A 19,193-nucleotide genomic window follows, 5' to 3' on the forward strand; every position below is an offset into this window, starting at 1 on the left:
CACTGGCAGCCTGAGATTATTAAATTACCAATAACAGAACCATGACTGGTTAAATGGGTCTGTGAGTTTACTGTATCACTGTTTTATGGGAATAACCCATTATGGCCTCAACATTTCTGAACACAGCCAAACTGAAAGCATCTTGATGAATTCATAAAGTACAACTAAATGTTCTATTGGCTGTATAACTCAGGGTAGAGTTTGGTTATAAAATAAACCTTTAATTCAATAAAGCCCCATTGACAGAAGTTGTAGTTTGTATAGACGTTACAATAATTATCATTCAAGTTCATATTTTATTTAACATAATTCATATTGCAGTCATTGTGAACAGCTGGGATTTCAATATACACAATAGAATTGTAACATTGTAAGCCTCCAACCCCCCCTCCCAATGAAATCTAACGCCCACCCCACCCAGAAAACCATAACAAAACTAAAAAGATTTCCCAATCCCACAACAGCCCTGCCTGCATTACTGATCCTGTCAATCTATGTCTGTGTCAGTCCTGTCAAGTCAGTCAGTCCTCTACCAGTGTGTCTATGGCCTGTATTATGCATCTGGGTTGGTATAAGTACCTGTCTGAATCACGTGTGCGCATGTGATAGCATATGCCTTGCGTGTCAGTAGGCATGTTGTTGAGGCGCGTTTGTGTGTGTGTGTGTATATATATATATATATATATATATATATGACAAGTTTCGCCACCAAGCATGGGTGCGATCCGTCAGGTTCAGAGCTCTCGTAATCGAGAGGCCTCGCATAGTGTTCAAAACATACAACGCGATCCTTTAGTAAAAGGGAGGTGTCTAAGTGAGTATCTCGGTTGTGTGTTTTTGTCCTAGTCCGCGAGTGGGAGGATCAGTTGGCATGTCTATCTCCGCAAAATAACAACTGTGGGCATCAGCGTAGTGGCAATATACCGATTCTCTGAGCGACATTCACTGACCATCCAAACCTGTCATCTTTACCTTCGGACCCCCTCCCTTCCCCCGAGTGAACCCCACCCCCCCAATACTTTCCCCTCCCGGCTCCATCGACCCCCTCCCTCCCCGACTGCTCAAGTTTGTGTATCAGTCAGTGTCTCAGCGTGTGTAAACGGTAATGCGTCTTGGGGGGAAAAAAAAAAAAAAACGACATGGGCAAGGAGCTATTTGAGGCACCGCTCAAAATACGTGGCGCCAACATAGCCCCCCCGCAGCGACCGCTGGACATTCTGCTCAAAGAGCCGTCGGTTTGTCTGCAGGACCTCCGCCGCCTCTTTGTTCAAGGGGTCCTCTGGATTTGGCTCCTGAGGAGGAGTAGAAGGGCGTGGTTATTTGCCAGGTGTTCCTACCTGCTCCAACCAGTCGACCAATCTTTCAGAATCTGAAAGTCATAGCCATTATACAGTGCATTCGGTAAGTATTCAGACCCTTTGACTTTTTCAAAATTTTGTTACGTTACAGCCTTGTTCGAATATTGATTAAATTGTTTTCCCCCCTTCATCAATCTATACACAATACCTCATAATGACAAAGCAAAAACAGGTTTCTGGATTTTTTTCCCCCCTCTAGTTTAAAAAAAATAAAAAACGGAAATATCACATTTACATAAGTATTCTGACCATTTACTCAGTACTTTGTTGCCATCTTTGGCAGCGATTACAGCCTTGAGTCTAATTGGGTATGACGCTACAAGCTTGGCACATCTGTATCTGGGGAGTTTTTCCCATTCCCCTCTGCAGAGCCTCTCAAGATCTGTCAGGTTAGACGGGGAACGTCGCTGCACAGCTATTTTCAGATCTCTCCAGAGATGTTCGATCTGGTTCAAGTCCGGGCTCTGGCTGGGCCACTCAAGGATATGCAGAGACTTGTCCCGAAGCCACTCCTGCGTTGTCTTGGCTGTGTGCACAGGGTTGTTGTCCTGTTGGAAGGTGAACCTTCGCCCCAGTCTCAGGTCCTGAATGCTCTGGAGCAGATTTTCATCAGGGATCTCATTGTACTTTACTCCGTTCATCTTTCCCTCGATCCTGACTAGTCCTTCAATCCCTATCAGTGAAAAACATCCCCACAGCATGATGCCACCACCACCATGCTTCAACATATGGATGGTGCCAGGTTTCCTCCAGATGTGACGCTTGGCATTCAGGCCAAAGAGTTCAATCTTGTTTGTCATGGTCGGTGCCTTTTGGAAAACTCCAAGCGGGCTTTCATGTGCCTTTTACTGAGTGGCTTCAGTCTGGCCACTCTACCATAAAGGCCTGATTGCTGGAGTGCTGCAGAGATGGTTGTTCTTCTGGAAGGTTCTCCCATCTCCACAGAGGAACTCTGGAGCTCTGTCAGAGTGACCATCGGGTTGTTGGTCACCTCCCTGACCAAGGTCCTTCTCCCCAGATTGCTCAGAGTTTGTGCCTTGACACAATCCTTTCTCATAGCTTTACGGACATTTCCTTCGACCTCATGGCTTGGTTTTTGCTCTGATATGTACAGGTGTGTGCACCTTTCCAAATCATGTCCAATTGTAGAAACATCAAGGATGATCAATGGAAACAGGATGCACCTGAACTCAATTTCTTGTCTCATACCAAAGGGTCTGAATAAGGTATTTTTTATTTTTAATACATTTGCAAAAATGTCAAAAACCTCTTTTCACTTTGTCATTAAGGGGTATTGTGTGTAGATTGATGAGGAAAAAAACAATTTCATACATTTTAGAATAAGGCTGTGACATAACAATGTGGAAAAAACCAAGGGGTCTGAACACACTGTACATCCTGCTACATTCCTGATTCTAAGCATGGTGCACAAGGAAAAGTAATCAAACTTGGCTAGGCAAAATTGGAAATAGAATATCCCTGTACTCACTAGAAATAGATACTGTAGTCCATATATGATGGAGTTTACTGTCAACACAGGCTTCCAGTCCTCTCTGTAAGAGAAGAATAGATGTTAAAAGACACTGCTCAGTATAATAGTCCAAATGTGGAAATCTGTAGTCATTCTGAATGATCAAATGAGACAAGGTAAACAAAGTGACCACAGTGCAGGTGGTGTACCTCAAGATATTTAGGCAGACATTGCCCTCCAGGTCAATGTTTGGGTGGTACACCATTGTCTCACACTTGACCTTTGGGGGGTCATGAGGGTAGCCCTGTCCTACCTGGAAAACAGAGCAGTCACAAGAAGTCAAAGGAGGATAATCTCATCTTTCGACTTACAACCGTGTTATTAACATGCTTACCATCAACATTGTTAAAGGCATGATCGGGAACTTTGGCGACTACTAAGTCTTTTTTTTTTTAAACCTCCCGCTTTGGCCTGAATGTGTCGATGTGTAGTTCATACATGCATAATCTATGATCGGAATTACTGTTTTACCTCAATTAGCCACGAAATCCCTAGTTTGAAAGTGACTGTTTTTCTGGACGCTGTATTCTAGCATTTTCCCCCACGCGAGCCAGCCCCTAGCAATTTGAGATCAAGCCAATGAACTTCAGCCCTTGCCATTGAAGTGAGAGCTAGCAAGACACACACAGCCGAGCCAGAGAGAGAACAATGACGTGGTGCAAATATCTTAATTTACCCTGAGTGTACAAAACACTATGGACACCTGCTCTTTCCATGGCTTAGACGGACCAGGTGAATCCAGGTAAAAGCTATGATCCCTTATTGATGTCACTTGTTAAATCCACTTCAAATCAGTGTAGATGAAGGAGAGGAGACAGGGAAAATAATGGTTTTTAAGCCTAGAGACAATTGAGACATGGATTGTGTATGTGTGCCATTCAGAGGTTGAATGGGCAAGACAAAAGACACAGTGGCCTTCAGAAAGTATTCATAACCAACTTACTGCACATTTTGTTGTGTTACAGCCTGAATTCAGAAGAGTAGAAAAAAAAATGTGCATAAGTATTCACACCCCTGAGTCAGTACATGTTATAATCAATCACCTTTGTAAGTGATTACAGCTGTGTCTAAGAGCTTTGCACACCTGATTTGTATAATATTTATCCATTATTATTTTCTAAATTCTTAAAGCGCAGTCAAAATTGGTCATTGCTAGACAACCATTTTCAAGTCTGCCATAGATTTCCAAGCAGATTTAAGTCAAAACTGTAATTCGGCCACTCAGGAACATTCACGGTCTTCATGGTAAAGCAACTCCAGTGTAGATTTGGACTATTGTCCTGCTGTAAGGTCAATTCATCATCTCCCAGTGTCTGGTGGAAAGAAGACTGAACCAGACTTTCCTCTAGGATTTTGCCTGTGCTTAGCTCCATTCCTTTCTTTTTTATCCTCCTTAATGATTACAAGCATACCCAAACCATGATGCAGCCACCACTATGCTTGAGAATATTTTAGAGTGGTACTCAGTAATGTGTTGTATTGAATTGACCCAAAACATAACACGTTGTATTTCGGACAAAAAGTTACTTGCTATGCCGCATTAAAAAAAAGAAAGTATTACTTTAGTGCCTTGTTGCAAACAGGATGCATGTTTGTTATTATGTACGGACTTCCTTCTTTACACTGTCAATTACGTTAGTATTGTGGAGTAACTACAATATTGTTGATCCATCCGCAATTTTCTATCACAGCTTTTAAACTCAGCAACTGTTTTAAAGTCACCATTGGCCTCATCGTGAAATTCCTGAGTGGTTTCCTTCCTCTCCGGCAACTGAGTTAGCAAGGACGGCTGTATCTGTGTAATGACTGGGTGTATTGAAACACTATCTGAAGTGTAATAAATAACTTCACCATGCTCAAAGGGATATTCAATGTCTGCTATTTAAATTTTTTTAAATAGGTGCACTTTTTTGTGAGGCATAGGAAAACCTCCCTGGTCTTTGATGTTGAATCTGTGTTTGAAATGCACTGCTTGACTGAGTGACCTTACAGATAATTGTATGTGTGGGGTACAGAGATGAGGTAGTCATTCAAAAAACATATTGAAACACTATTGTTGCACACTGTCAGTCCATACAACTTGTGGCTAGTTAAGCACATTTTTTACACCTGAACTTGCTTGCCATAAGAAAGGGGTTGAATACTTGACTCTAGCCATTTCAGCTTTCATTTTGAATGAATTTGCAATCATTTCAAAAAACATAATTCCATTTTGACATTATGTAATTCAGTTTAAATTCTGTAACATAACTAAATGTGGAAAAAGTCAAGGGATGTGAATAGTTTTCTAAACGGGGTGCCAGGCGCACCGGTTTGTGCCAAGAACTGCAACAGTGCTGGGTTTCACCCGCAACAGTTTCCTGTGTGTATCAAGAATGGTCCACCACCCAAAGCATTGGAGTAAACATGGGCCAGTCAGCTGATGTTCTGAAAGAGCGGCAAAATCTGGACCCCTACAAATCAGCCAGGCTAGGCAATCTGGACCATTTCTTTCTAAAATGATCTGCCGAAATTGTTGCCACCCCTATTACTAGCCTGTTCAACCTCTCTTTCGTGTCGTCTGAGATTCCCAAAGATTGGAAAGCAGCTGCGGTCATCCCCCTCTTCAAAGGGGGGGGGACACTCTTGACCCAAACTGCTACAGACCTATATCTATCCTACCATGCCTTTCTAAGGTCTTCGAAAGCCAAGTCAACAAATAGATCACCGACGATTTCGAATCCCACCATACCTTCTCCGCAATCTGGTTTCAGAGCTGGTCATGGGTGCACCTCAGCCACGCTCAAGGTCCTAAACGATATCTTAACCGCCATCGATAAGAATCAATACTGTGCTGCCTGCACCTGCCCGCCCGTCCAACATAACTACTCTGGGCGGCTCTGTGGACAACCACCTAGGTGTCTGGTTAGACTGTAAACTCTCCTTCCAGACTCATATCAAAAATCTCCAATCCAAAGTTAAATCTAGAATTGGCTTCCTATTTCGCAACAAAGCATCCTTCTCTCATGCTGCCAAACATACCCGTGTAAAACTGACCATCCTACCGATCCTCGAAGGTGTCCTTTACAAAATAGTCTCCAATACCCTACTCAATAAATTGGATGCAGTCTATATCACAATGCCATCCGTTTTGTCACCAAAGCCCCATATACTACCCACAACTGCGACATGTACGCTCTCGTTGGCTGGCCCTCGCTTCATATTCGTCGCCAAACCCACTGGCTCCAGGTCATCTACAAGACCCTGCTAGGTAAAGCCCTCCTTAGCTCGCTGGTCACCAAAGCAGCACCCACCTGTAGCACTCGCTCCTGCAGGTATATCTCTCTGGTCACCCCCAAAACCAATTATTCCTTTGGCCGCCTCTCCTTCCAGTTCTCTGCTGCCAATGACTGGAACGAACTACAAAAATCTTTGAAACTGGAAACACTTATCTTCCTCACTAGCTTTAAGCACCAGCTGTCAGAGCAGCTCACAGATCACTGCACCTGTACATAGCCCATCTATAATTTATAATTCATAGTGTTGTCCATTTATTAGGCACACCACCCCATTCATGAAAATGGTTTGCTCCTACAGACAGTGAGTCACGTGGCCTGCTATATAAAGCAGGCAGACAGGCATCAGGGCATTCTGTTACTGTTTGATTGAACTTTAGAATGGGCTAAATAAGTGACCTAATCGACTCAGTGTGGTATGATCGTATGTGCTAGGAGCACCGGTTCCAGTATCTCAGAAACTACTGGCCTTTCACGAACGATAGTGTCTAGGGTTTACCGAGAATGGTGCAGACAAACAAAAAACATCCAGTCAGCGGCAGCCATGTGGGTGAAAAGGTCAAAGGAGAATGGCAAGAATTGTGCAAACTAACAGGCGGGCCACAAACGGCGCTGTACAACAGTGGTGTGCAGAACGTCTTCTCGGAACTCACAACTCGGCGGACCTTGTCACGGATGGGCAACTGCAGCAGACAACCACACCGGGTTCCACTCCTATCAGCTATAAACAAGAAGCGCCTCCAGTGGGCACGTGATCACCAACACTGGACAATTGAGGAGTAGAAAAACATCACCTGGTCCGACAAATCCAGGTTCCTGTTACTGATGGCAGAGTCAGGATTTGGCATAAGCTGCATGAGTCCAAGGCCTCATCCTGCCTGGTGTCAACCGTACAGGCTGGTGGCGGTGGTGTAATGGTGTGGGAACTGTTTTCCTGGCACACATTAGGTCCCTTGATACCAACTGAGCAACATTTGAACACCACACCTTGTAGAATCCATACCCCAAAGAATTCAGGATGTTCTGGAGGCAAGTGGGGCTCTGACCCAGTAGTAGGTGGGTGTACCTGATAAAACCTGGCCACTGAGTATAAACTCAACAAAAAAAAGAAACGTCCTCTCACTGTCAACTGTGTTTATTTTCAGCAAACTTAACATGTATAAATATTTGTATGAAAATAAGATCCAACAACTTCGACAAAAATCAAACAAGTTCCACAGACATGTGACAAACAGAAATGGAATAACGTGTCCCTGAACAAAGGGGTTCAAAAGTAATAGTCAAAATCAGGTGTGGCCACCAGCTGCATTAAGTACTGCAGTGCATCTCCTCCCCATGGACTGCACCAGATTTGCCAGTTCTTGTGAGATGTTACCCCACTCTTCCACCAAGGCACCTGCAAGTTCTCTGACATTTCTGGGGGGAATGGCCCTAGCCCTCACCCTCCAATCCAACAGGTCCCAGACGTGCTCAATGGGCTCGAGATCCGGGCTCTTGCTGGCCATGGCACAACACTGACATGCCTGTCTTGCAGGAATTCACGTACAGGACGAGCAGTATGGCTGGTGGCATTGTCATGTACCATGAGGGAGGAGAATGTCTTCCCTGTAATGAACAGCGTTGAGATTTTCTGCAATGACAGCAAGCTCAGTCCGATGATGCTGTGACACACCGCCCCAGACCAAGGTTCAACAATAACAACCTTCCACCTCGATCCCGCTCCAGAGTACAGTTCTCGGTGTAACGCTCATTCCTTCAACGATAAACGTGAATCCGACCATCACCCATGGTGAGACAGAACCGCAACTCATCAGTGAAGAGCACTTTTTGCTAGTCCTGTCTGGTCCAGTGTCTGGTTTGTGCTCATAGGTGACATTGTTGCTCAGTGATGTCTGGTGAGGACAGGCCTTACAAGCCCTCAGTCCAGCCTATTGCGGACAGTCTGAGCACTGATGGAGGGATTGTGTGTTCCTGTTGTAATTTGAGTATTTGTTGTTGCCATCCTGTACCTGTCCCGCAGGTGTGATGTTCAGCTGTACCGATGTTGTTACACGTGGTCTGCCACTGCGAGGATGATCAGCTGTCCGCCTTGGCTCCCTGTCGCGCCGTCTTAGGCATCTCACAGTACTGATATTGCAGTTTATTGCACTAGCCACATCTGCAGTCGTCATGCCTCCTTGCAGCATGCCTAAAACACGTTCACGCAGATGAGCAGGGACCCTGGGCATCTTTCTTTTGGTGTTTTTCCAGAGTCAGTAGAAAAGGCTCTTTGTTTTCATAACTGTGACCTTAATTGCCTACCGTCTGTAAACTGTTAGTGTCTTAACGACCGTTCCACAGGTGCATGTTCATTAATTGTTCATGGAACAAGCATGGGAAACAGTGTTAAAACCCTTTACAATGAAGATCTGTGAAGTTATTTGGATTTTTAAAAATTTTCTTTGAAAGACAAGGTCCTGAAAAAGGAACATTTCTTTTTTTGCTGAGTTTATATATAAAACACAAGGAAATCAAGTTGACGACTGCACTGGGCCTTTAACCATTCAAAACTGACATTAAAAATGTTGGATACCAAATTGTGACCCTAAAAACATCACAAAACAATAGCTATCAAGCAGGTGTAATGCCATTAACAACAGTTTTGTGTGACAGTAAAGCAAGGGTGTAGTGACTCATGTCGTCCCGATGTCTGTCCACCCACATTAAGCCCCCTTACCTTAAAGCTGAAGACAAACTTTCCCCCTTTGTAAAAGCCCTAAAAAGAGAGAAAATAACCTGAGAATGTGTTTACATATGGGTTTCTATGAATGCTGTTCATAGCCTGTTTGGTGGGTTGGCAGGACATGATGTCAATGTACAGAGCTAAATAATACATTGTGTACAAAGTATTTATATTTGGATATTAGTTGATAAGCAACCACGTTAGCATTCGAACGCATTCATTAGTTGCAACTGTACAAGTTTGAGTACAATAGTTAAATGTCTAATAAACACATGACATATGGAGGATTCTCTCTGACAAGTAGCTACAGATTGTTTCAGGAAAGAGTGAAGACCTCGTCTGGTGAGATGATGAGTTTGAAGTTGAGCAGATCATCTTGGTCGGGGAAGACGATCTCGCACGTCTTTGGGAGGTTCAGCTCATTGATGTCTGCGAGGAGAAAATGTATGTCTCAGTGAATAGCAGTCGTTTGCATCGATTTCCCTTCAGTTGCATGCATGAAACCTGCCTGGCAGAAATATGAAAACTAAAGTCTTCTTATCTGTTTTTTTGCTTTTTAACAGACAGAAAGTGGCATGTAAATGTGATTGAAGAAGGCACCTGAGCAGCGCAGTCCAATGAACACAGTCCAATGATCCCTTCTGAAGTGCTGGGGTGATCCCACACCTGTGGTGGTATTTTCCCTCTCACTCTGAGGTCTTTCAAACTGTAATGGTTGCCCTGCAGTATTTCCTATATTTTTCTTTGAATAACAACAATCTTTTTCTACAAGTTTAATATGCGAACAGAGTCAGTTCACATTAAATGGAGGAAAACCAATGTGACTATGTTGTGGTCCTCTAGCCTAAAAGCTAAACAACATTCTTTAGGTATATAGGTCCCGTTGGTTTTTAGGCGGCCTTCATCCACTATGAAATGGAGATTAGCTTAGTCTTTCAAAATCATGGCTTGAGTCAAAAGCCAACTGGATTTCTTATATGGGGTCCGTGGTGTTACAAGGTTCATGAACCAAACAACTGAGCCATTGGAACAAAATCACCACATTCATCACAGGGGTGGTTTGAATTTCATTAAGTATCTGGGAAAACATTTGTGTACATGGTTGTGGGGGGCTTTTCAAAACATGGTGCATATGTCTTTTCACAGCATTTCCTCATTTTGGATAGCTGGAAATGTCACATTCACTTTTGAATCAATGTTATTAGCTAAAGACCTGCCTTAACAATTCTGTAACTACTTTATAAGGCTGAGGTTATAAAACAATATTCATTTCTTGCCATTCAACTCCCAGTCAGTCTTGTCACGTGTTCTGTCATGAAAGGTATGGAAAGTTGAAAATGTCTCACATTAAATAGCCTATCTCCACGTTGTACACAGTTACTTTGTGACAAACAGTTTACTCCAGCACACTGGCCAGAAACTGTTTGTAACCTAGGTAAGTAAGTAAGCGTGGCAAACATCCTGGCTAGTGATAGCTACTTCAAGTCAGTATAGCTAACTAGCTGTTGACTAATGAAAATCAACGGTTACTTTTATGTTACTTAATAACATCAATAGTGATATCCACAATAGTGGAAGACACATTTGTGATATCTTGTTGAATAATGAACAACTACATCCACGTTTTTGAGCTAGTTAGTATCAGACCGAAGTAGCTAACTAACTTCATCTGTTTAATGGGTATAGCTACTGGTAGCTTGTGTTTTCTCTTTTGCACAAACTGCTTAGTGGCATATCTAAATTGAAACTGATAACTTGGCTAACTACTGAACAAATAACGTTATACAGTAAGTTAGCTGGCTGTCTAAGTCACTTAACTAGTAGGGCAAATGAACTAACTAACAAGGGTGCTAACTAACAAGAAGTGCTGTGCATTTGAGTTGACTCCCTGGCTTCACCATCTTCTGGCTGCGACGTTTGAGTTTTGTTTTCATAATAGCTAGCTAGCTAACGTTAGCCAGATGGCTAGCTAACTAATTAGCCAACTAGCTAGCTCAGCCTCCTATGACAAAACACACTAGTTTTAGTTGTGTCTTTATTTATTAACCATGTGGACAGACACGCTAATTAAACAAACATGTCCATGGTTTAAAAATAAACCATCTAATTTTAAAGAAGCCAGTTAGCCTACCTTTCTGTATTCGAAGCTGGGCCGCGCTTGCTTTTTTACCCCCAGCTCCTGTTCTGTTTCCTCCAGCAGATTCCTCGTCTTTCTTCTGCTGCTTCAGAGAAAAGAGCTTAATCATCTTCAATTAGTTTATTGAAGATCTATGTTTCAGGTCCTTCAATTAGAAACAGCTCTTTGTCTTAAATTTATGGAGGGAGTTATGACTCAGTACAGCACCGTAATGTTGTTGGAGCCGGTGCGTCTCAGCTACAATATCGGAAGACAAGCTGATAGCTTAGCTCGGTAGCACTGCTGCGTGAGACAGTAACGTTACGATGCCAAGGTAGCGAATGAAGGAAGGGGGGTGTTCTGAAAGAACAGTGGAGGTACACAAACTGTACCAGTTTGTTTCTGTTGATATGAAATCATAGGATATTGCCTAGTTGGGCTACTCATATTCATAAGCTTTATTTAACTTACACTCATATTGGAGGGTTAGAGACTGCATATGTTCATATTTTCTGGTTGCGGAACAGCACCCTGAAGTATTCAAGGACAAAACAAAACAGAAACTATTTGATTCAGATGTACAATGTTAAATCAGTGTTGTACATAGCTTACACAAAATAATAATGCACATATGTATTTGCAGCACCACACCAGACAGTATTTTGTCTCTCAGGCAAGAACAATATGCTTGGAAAATGATTGAAAAAAATATTTCTCACATTTAATTATGACTAGCTCACTATGAGTCATAATAAATGAATGGTGGAAAAGTTTTCCCATAGGGGAAACAAGGGCTGTGTTTCGTGTAGGCTTACCCTGGAGTGACATTTTGATAACTGTAATTCACTTTAGGACAAGGAGACTTATCAATGTATATACCTGCCAAAAAATGAAATGCTAATTAGCTGATATTGTGACTATCATAAAGAACTACAAATGCCATGATGATCTGGACGAGGTTGCCAATTCAACGCAAAGGTAAGAATCTCTGGATTAACTATCTAATGCTAAATTTAGCAATGAATAAATTGGCTACATTTCTTTAAATTGACAGCTCTGTGAACTGTCTTGTGCAAGTTTTAAGTTGACACAATACCTGTTACCAAAGGTGTCAGCTAGCGATGACATGCAGGGATTTGTAGTCTTGCATGATGTCTACTTTGATATTAATGAGCATTTTTTAATCTGAGTAATAGAGACAAAAATATTGTTGTCACCTTGTCCAAACAGAGATTTACATGCTAATCAAAATGTCATGCCAGGGTAAGCCTACACGAAACACAGCCCTTATTAAGTGTTTATAAAATTCCCTGTGGAAAATCGATTGGAATAATTTCCCTCTTTTGACCGCTAGGTTTTATGGGTATTATGACACCTCTATAACTGATGTGTGTGTGTGTGTTCCTTCAATTAGATACAGCAAGGTCTGCGGTCATCTGCCTTTGGTATAATGGATTCCCGAGTAGCGCAGCGGTCTAAGGTACTGCATCTCAGTGCTTGAGGCATCACTACAGACACTGGTTTGATTCCAGGCTGTATTACAACCGGCCGTGATTGGGAGTCCCATATGGCGGCACACAATTGGCTCAGCGTCGTCCGTGTTAGGGTTTGGCCGGGATAGGTCATCATTGTAAATAAGAATTTGTTCTTAACTGACTTGCCTAGTTAAATAAAGGTTAAATAAATAAATAAATAATAATAATAATAATAAAGAGAAGGAACCCAGACTTCATCAAAGAAATTGGAAACACAGACATTGTCATCCTGCCAGAAACATGGTATAGAGGAGACAGACTCATTGGTTGCCCTCTAGGTTACAGAGAGCTGGTAGTCCCATCCACCGAACTACCAGATGTGAAACAGAGAAGAGACTCAGGGGGTATGCTAATTTGTTATAGAGCAGAACTAACCCACTCTTAAATTAGTCAAAACAGGAACATTTTACATCTGGCTAGAAATGTAATAAGGAAATTATCTCAACAGAGAAATGTGTCCTGTGTGAATTCAAGTATCTCTAATTTTCTCTTTCTTTCTCTCTCTCGGAGGACCTGAGCCCTAGGACCATGCCTCAGGACTACCTGACATGATGACTCCTTGCTGTCCCCAGTCCACCTGGCCGTGCTGCTGCTCCAGTTTCAACTTTTCTGCCTGTGATTATTATTATTTGACCATGCTGGTCATTTATGAACATTTGAACATCTTGGCCGTGTTCTGTTATAATCTCCACCCGGCACAGCCAGAAGAGGACTGGCCACCCCACATAGCCTGGTTCCTCTCTATGTTTCTTCCTAGGTTTTGGCCTTTCTAGGGAGTTTTTTCTAGCCACCGTGCTTCTACACCTGCATTGCTTGCTGTTTGGGGTTTTAGGCTGGGTTTCTGTACAGCACTTTGAGATATCAGCTGATGTACGAAGGGCTATATAAATACATTTGATTTGATTTGATTTTAAATGTCCTCATGTGTGCTACCTATATCCCACCAATAGAATCCCCATACTTTAATGATGACAGCTTCTCCATCCTAGATGGGGAGAACAACCATTTCCAGGCCAAGGGACATGTACTATTCTGTGGCGACCTAAATGCCAGAACTGGACAAGAACCTGACACTCTCAGCACACAGGGAGACAAACACCTACCTGGAGGTGACAGTATTCCCTCCCAAATATGCCCCCCTAGACACAACTATGACAAAACAACCAAGAAAATGTGTCACAACTCCTGCAGCTTGGTCGCACGCTGGGTCTGTACATAGTCAATGTTAGGCTTTGAGGAGATTCCTATGGTAGGTACACCTACAGCACATCCCTTGGCAGCAGATAAGATAATCAACAACATCAACCACCGGAGCCACTGCCTGTTCACCCCGTTATCATCCAGAAGGCGAGGTCAGTACAGGTGCATCAAAGCTGGGACCGAGAGATAGAAGCTATTTTTCAATCTCAAGGCCATCAGACTGCTAAACAGCCATCACTAGCACTTCAGAGGCGGCTGCCTACAGACATAGATTAGGAATCACTGGCCACTTTTAGAAATGGATCTCTAGCCACTTTAATAATGTCTCCGTCTCTAGCATTACTCATCTCATCTGTATAAACTGCAATCCACACTATTCTACAGTATCTTAGTCACTTTTCAATTGTGTTTACATATTGCATCAGCCATTTCATATGTATATATTGTATTGCATTCTATACTAAACCACTGACTGTTAAACAGCCATCTCCAGCACATCAGAGGCTGCTGCCTATAGACAGATTAGGAATTACTGGCCACTTTAAGGAAATGAAACACTAGCCACTTTAATCTCATATGTATAAACTGTACTCTATACTATTCTACGGTATCTTAGTCAATTTAATTGTGTGTAAATATTGCATCACACATCTCGTATGTATATACTGTATTTTATACTATGCCACTGTGCTTAGTCCAATGCCACTCTGACATATACAGTTGAAGTCGGAAGTTTACCTACACTTAGGTTGGAGTCATTAAAACTCGCTTTTCAAACACTCCACAAATGTCTTGTTAACAAACTATAGTTTTGGCAATCGGTTAGGACATCTACTTTGTGCATGTGTAGCCGATGTGAAATGACTAGCTAGTTAGCGGTGGTGCGGGCTAGTGTCGTTTCAATCGGTGACGTCACTTGCTCTGAGACCTTGGAAGTAGTGGTTCCCCTTGCTCTGCAAGGGTCGCGGCTTTTGTGGAGCGATGGGTAATGATGCTACGAGGTTGACTGTTGACGTGTGCAGAGCGTCCCTGGTTCGCGCCCAGGTCGGGGCGAGGGGACGGACGTAAAGTCTATACTGTTACACATGACACAAGTAATTTTTCCAACAATTGTTTACAGACAGATTATTTCACTTGTAATTCACTATATCACAATTCCAGTGGGTCAGAGGTTTACATACACTAAGTTGACTGTGCCTTTAGACAGCTTGGAAAATTCCAGAAAATTGTGTCATGGCTTTAGAAGATTCTGATAAATTGGAGGTGTACCTGTGGATGTATTTCAAGGCCTACGTTCAAACGCAGTGCCTGTTTGCTTGACATCATGGGAAAATCAAAGGAAATCAGCCAAGACCTCAGACATTTTTTTGGACCTCCACAAGTCTGGTTCATCCTTGGAAGCAATTTCCAAACGCCTGAAGGTACCACGTTCATCTGTACAACAATTGTACACAAGGAGAAACACCATGTGACCACGATGACGTCATACCGCTCAGGAAGGAGACACGTTCTGTTTCCTAGAGATTAATGTACTTTGGTGCGAAAAGTTCAAATCAATCCCAGAACAACAGCAAAGGACCTTGTGAAGATGCTGGAGGAAACAGGTACAAAAGTATCTATATCCACAGTAAAACGAGTCCTATATCGACATAACCTGATAGGCCGCTCAGTAAGGCTGCTTCAAAACCGCCATAGAAAAGTCAGACTACGGTTTGCAACTGCACACGGGGACAAAGATCGTACTATTGGGAGAAATGTCCTCTGGTCTGATGAAAGAAAAATAGAACTGTTCGGCCATAATGACCATCGCTATGTTTGGAGGAAAAATGGGGAGGCTTGCAAGCCGAAGAACACCATCCCAACCGTGAAGCACAGGGTGGCAGCATCATGTTGTGGGGGTGCTTTGTTGCAGGAGGGACTGGTGCACTTCACAAAATAAATGGCATCATGAGGAAGTAAAATCATGTGGATATATTGAAGCAACATCTCAAGACATCAGTCAGGAAGTTAAAGCTTGGTCGCAAATGGGTCTTCCAAATGGACAATGACCCCAATCATACTTCCAAAGTTGTGGCAAAATGGCTTAAGGACAACAAAGTCAATGTATTGGAGTGGCAATCACAAAGCTCTGACCTCAATCCCATAGAAAATGTGTGGGCAGAACTGAAATTTTTTATTTCACCTTTATTTAACCAGGTAGGCCAGTTGAGAACAAGATCTCATTTACAACTGCGACCTGGCCAAGATAAAGCAAAGCAGTGCAACAAAAACAACAACACAGAGTTACACATGGGATAAACAAACGCACAGTCAATAACACAATAAAAACATCTATGTACAGTGTGTACAAAGTAGGAAGGTAAGGCAATAAATAGGCCATAGAGGTGAACGAATTACAATTTAGCATTAACACGAGTGATAGATGTGCAGATGATGATGTGCAAGTAGAGATACTGGGGTGCAAAAGAGCAAGAGGATAAGTAACAATATGGAGATGAGGTAGATGGTTGTACTATTTACAGATTGGCTGTGTGCAGGTAAGCTGCTCTGACAGCTGATACTTAAAGTTAGAGAGGGAGGTATAAAACTCCAGCTTCAGCGATTTTTGCAATTTGTTCCAGTCATTGGCAGCAGAGAACTGGAAGGAAAGGCGGTCAAAGCAGGTGTTGGCTTTGGGGATGACCAGTGAGATATACCTGCTGGAGCGCATTCTACGGGTGAGTGTTGTTATCGTGACCAGTGAGCTGAGATAAGGCGGAGCTTTACCTAGCAAAGACTTACAGATGACCTGGAGCCAGTGGGGCTGGCGACAAATATGTAGCGAGGGCCAGCTGACGAGAGCATACAGGTCGCAGTGGTGGGTGGTATATGGGGCTTTGGTGACAAACGGATGGCACTGTGATAGACTGCATCCAGTTTGCTGAGTAGAGTGTTGGAGGCTGTTTTGTAAATGACATCGCCGAAGTCGGATCAGTAGGATAGTCAGTTTTATGAGGGTATGTTTGGCAGCGAGTGTGAAGGAGGCTTTGTTGCGAAACAGAAAGCCGATTCTAGATTAAAAAAAAAAAATACCTTGAGTGTGGCTGAGGTGCACCCGTGACCAGCTCGGAAACCGGATTGCACAGCGGAGAAGGTACGGTGGGATTCGAAATGGTCAGTGATCTGTTTATTAACTTGGCTTTCAAATACTTTAGAAAGGCAGGGCAGGATAGATATAGGTCTGTAACAGCTTGGGTCTAGAGTGTCACCCCCTTGGAAGAGGGGGATGACCGGGGCAGTTTTCCAATCTTTAGGGATCTCGGATGATACGAATGAGAGGTTGAACAGACTGGTAATAGGGGTTGCAACAATGGCGGTGGATAATTTTAGAAAGAAAGGGTCCAGATTGTGTAGCCCAGCTAATTTGTACGGGTTCAGGTTTTGCAGCTGGGGAGGCTTGGGCAAGTCGCTGCGGGGGGTGCGGAGCTGTTGGCCGGGGTTGGGGTAGCCTGGAGGAAAGCATGGCCAGCAGTGGAAAAATACTTTTTGAAATTCTCGATTATCATGGATGTATCAGTGGGGACAGTGTTTCCTAGCCTCAGTGGGCAGCTGGGAGGAGGTGCTCTTATTCTCCATGGACTTTACAGTGTCCCAACACTTTTTGGAGTTAGAGCTACAGGATGCAAATTTCTATTTGAAAAAGCTAGCCTTAGCTTTCCAGACCGACTGCATGTATTGGTTACTGACTTCCCTGAAAAGTTGCATATCGCAGGGACTATTCGATGCTAGTGAAGTCCGCCACAAGATGTTTTTGTGCTGGTCGAGGTCAGTCAGGTCTAGAGTGAACCAAGGGCTATATCTGTTCTTAATTCTACATTTTTTGAAAGGGGCATGCTTATTTAAGATGGTGAGGAAATTACTTTTAAAGAATGACCAGGCATCCTCTACAGACAGGATGAGGTCAATATCCTTCCAGGATACCCGGGCCAGGTCGATTAGAAAGGCCTGCTCGCAGAAGTGTTTTAGGCAGCGTTTGACAGTGATGAGGGGTGGTCGTTTGACCACGGACCCATAGCGGATGCAGGCAATGAGGCAATGATCGCAGAGGTGTATTTGGATGGCAAGTTGGTCAGGATAATATCTATGAGGGTGCCCATGTTTATGGATTTAGGGTTGTACCTGGTGGGTTCCTTGATAATTGGTGTGAGATTGAGGGCATCTAGCTTAGATTGTAGGACTGCCGGGGTGTTAAGCATATCCCAGTTTAGGTCACCTAACAGAACGAACTCTGAAGATAGATGAGGGGCAATCAATTCACATATGGTGTCCAGGGCACAGCTGGGAGCCAAAGGAGATCTATAACAGGTGGCAACAGTGAGAGACTTTTTCTGGAGAGATTCATTTTTTAAATTAGAAGCTTGAACTGTTTGGGCATAGACCTGGAAAGTATGACAGAACATTGCAGGCTATATCTGCAGGAGATTGCAACTCCTCCCCCTTTGGTAGTTCTTTCTTGATGGAAAATGTTGTAGTTTCCTCCGCCATTGGTAGTTCTAGCTTGATGAAAAATGTTGTAGTTGGGGATGGAAATCTCAGAATTTTTGGTGGCCTTCCTAAGCCAGGATTCAGACATGGCAACGGCATCAGGGTTGGCGGAGTGTGCTAAAGTAGTGAGTAAAACAAACTTAGGGAGGAGGCTTCTGATGTTAACATGCATGAAAACGGGCCTCCCGGGTGGCGCAGTGGTTAAGGGCGCTGTACTGCAGCGCCAGCTGTGCCATCAGAGTCCCTGGGTTCGATCCCAGGCTCTGTCGTAACCGGCCGCGACCGGGAAGTCCGTGGGGCGACGCACAATTGGCCTAGCGTCGTCCGGGTTAGGGAGGGCTGTGGTCGGTAGGGATGTCCTTGTCTCATCACGCACCAGCGACCCCTGTGGCGGGCCGGGCGCAGTGCGTGCTAACCAAGGTTGCCAGGTGCACGGTGTAGCCTCCGACACATTGGTGCGGCTGGCTTCCGGGTTGGATGCGCGCTGTGTTAAGAAGCAGTGCGGCTGGTTGGGTTGTGTATCGGAGGACGCATGACATTCAACCTTCGTCTCTCCCGAGCCCGTACGGGAGTTGTAGCGATGAGACAAGATAGTAGCGACTACAACAATTGGATACCACGAAAATTGGGGAGAAAAAGGAGTAAAAATTTTATCAGAGAATCACCAGCAGCAAGAGCGACATCATTGATATATACAGAGAAAAGAGTCTGCCTGAGAACTGAACCCTGTGGCACCCCATAGAGACTGCCAGAGGTCCGGACAACAGGCCCTCCAATTTGACACACTGAACTGTATCTGAGAAGTGAACCAGGCGAGTCATTTGAGACGCCAAGGCTATTGAGTCTGCCGATAAGAATGCGGTGATCACCTGGTTTAACATCAACCTGGTATTGGGTAACCAAGGGTTTCCCAAACTTTGTCTTGGGGCCCC

The 19,193-nt window shown here is 43.7% G+C and overlaps 1 protein-coding gene across 1 annotated transcript; it reads right to left on the reverse strand.

Moving 5' to 3' along the window:
• Positions 1 to 177: 177 nt before the first annotated feature.
• On the reverse strand, positions 178 to 11,358 carry LOC110486196 (NEDD8-conjugating enzyme Ubc12). Its single transcript, XM_021557619.2, has 6 exons — positions 11,018 to 11,358; positions 9,221 to 9,315; positions 8,881 to 8,919; positions 3,039 to 3,142; positions 2,848 to 2,911; positions 178 to 1,292 (listed from the first exon to the last, which is right to left on the reverse strand). The coding sequence occupies exons 1-6, from the start codon at positions 11,130 to 11,132 to the stop codon at positions 1,152 to 1,154; spliced, it is 558 nt and encodes a 185-aa protein (XP_021413294.1). The 5' UTR covers positions 11,133 to 11,358; the 3' UTR covers positions 178 to 1,151.
• Between the last annotated feature and the right edge of the window lie 7,835 nt (positions 11,359 to 19,193).

The sequence above is a fragment of the Oncorhynchus mykiss genome, chromosome 13, assembly GCF_013265735.2.
Source record: "Oncorhynchus mykiss isolate Arlee chromosome 13, USDA_OmykA_1.1, whole genome shotgun sequence".
NCBI classification, from domain to species: Eukaryota; Metazoa; Chordata; class Actinopteri; order Salmoniformes; family Salmonidae; genus Oncorhynchus; species Oncorhynchus mykiss.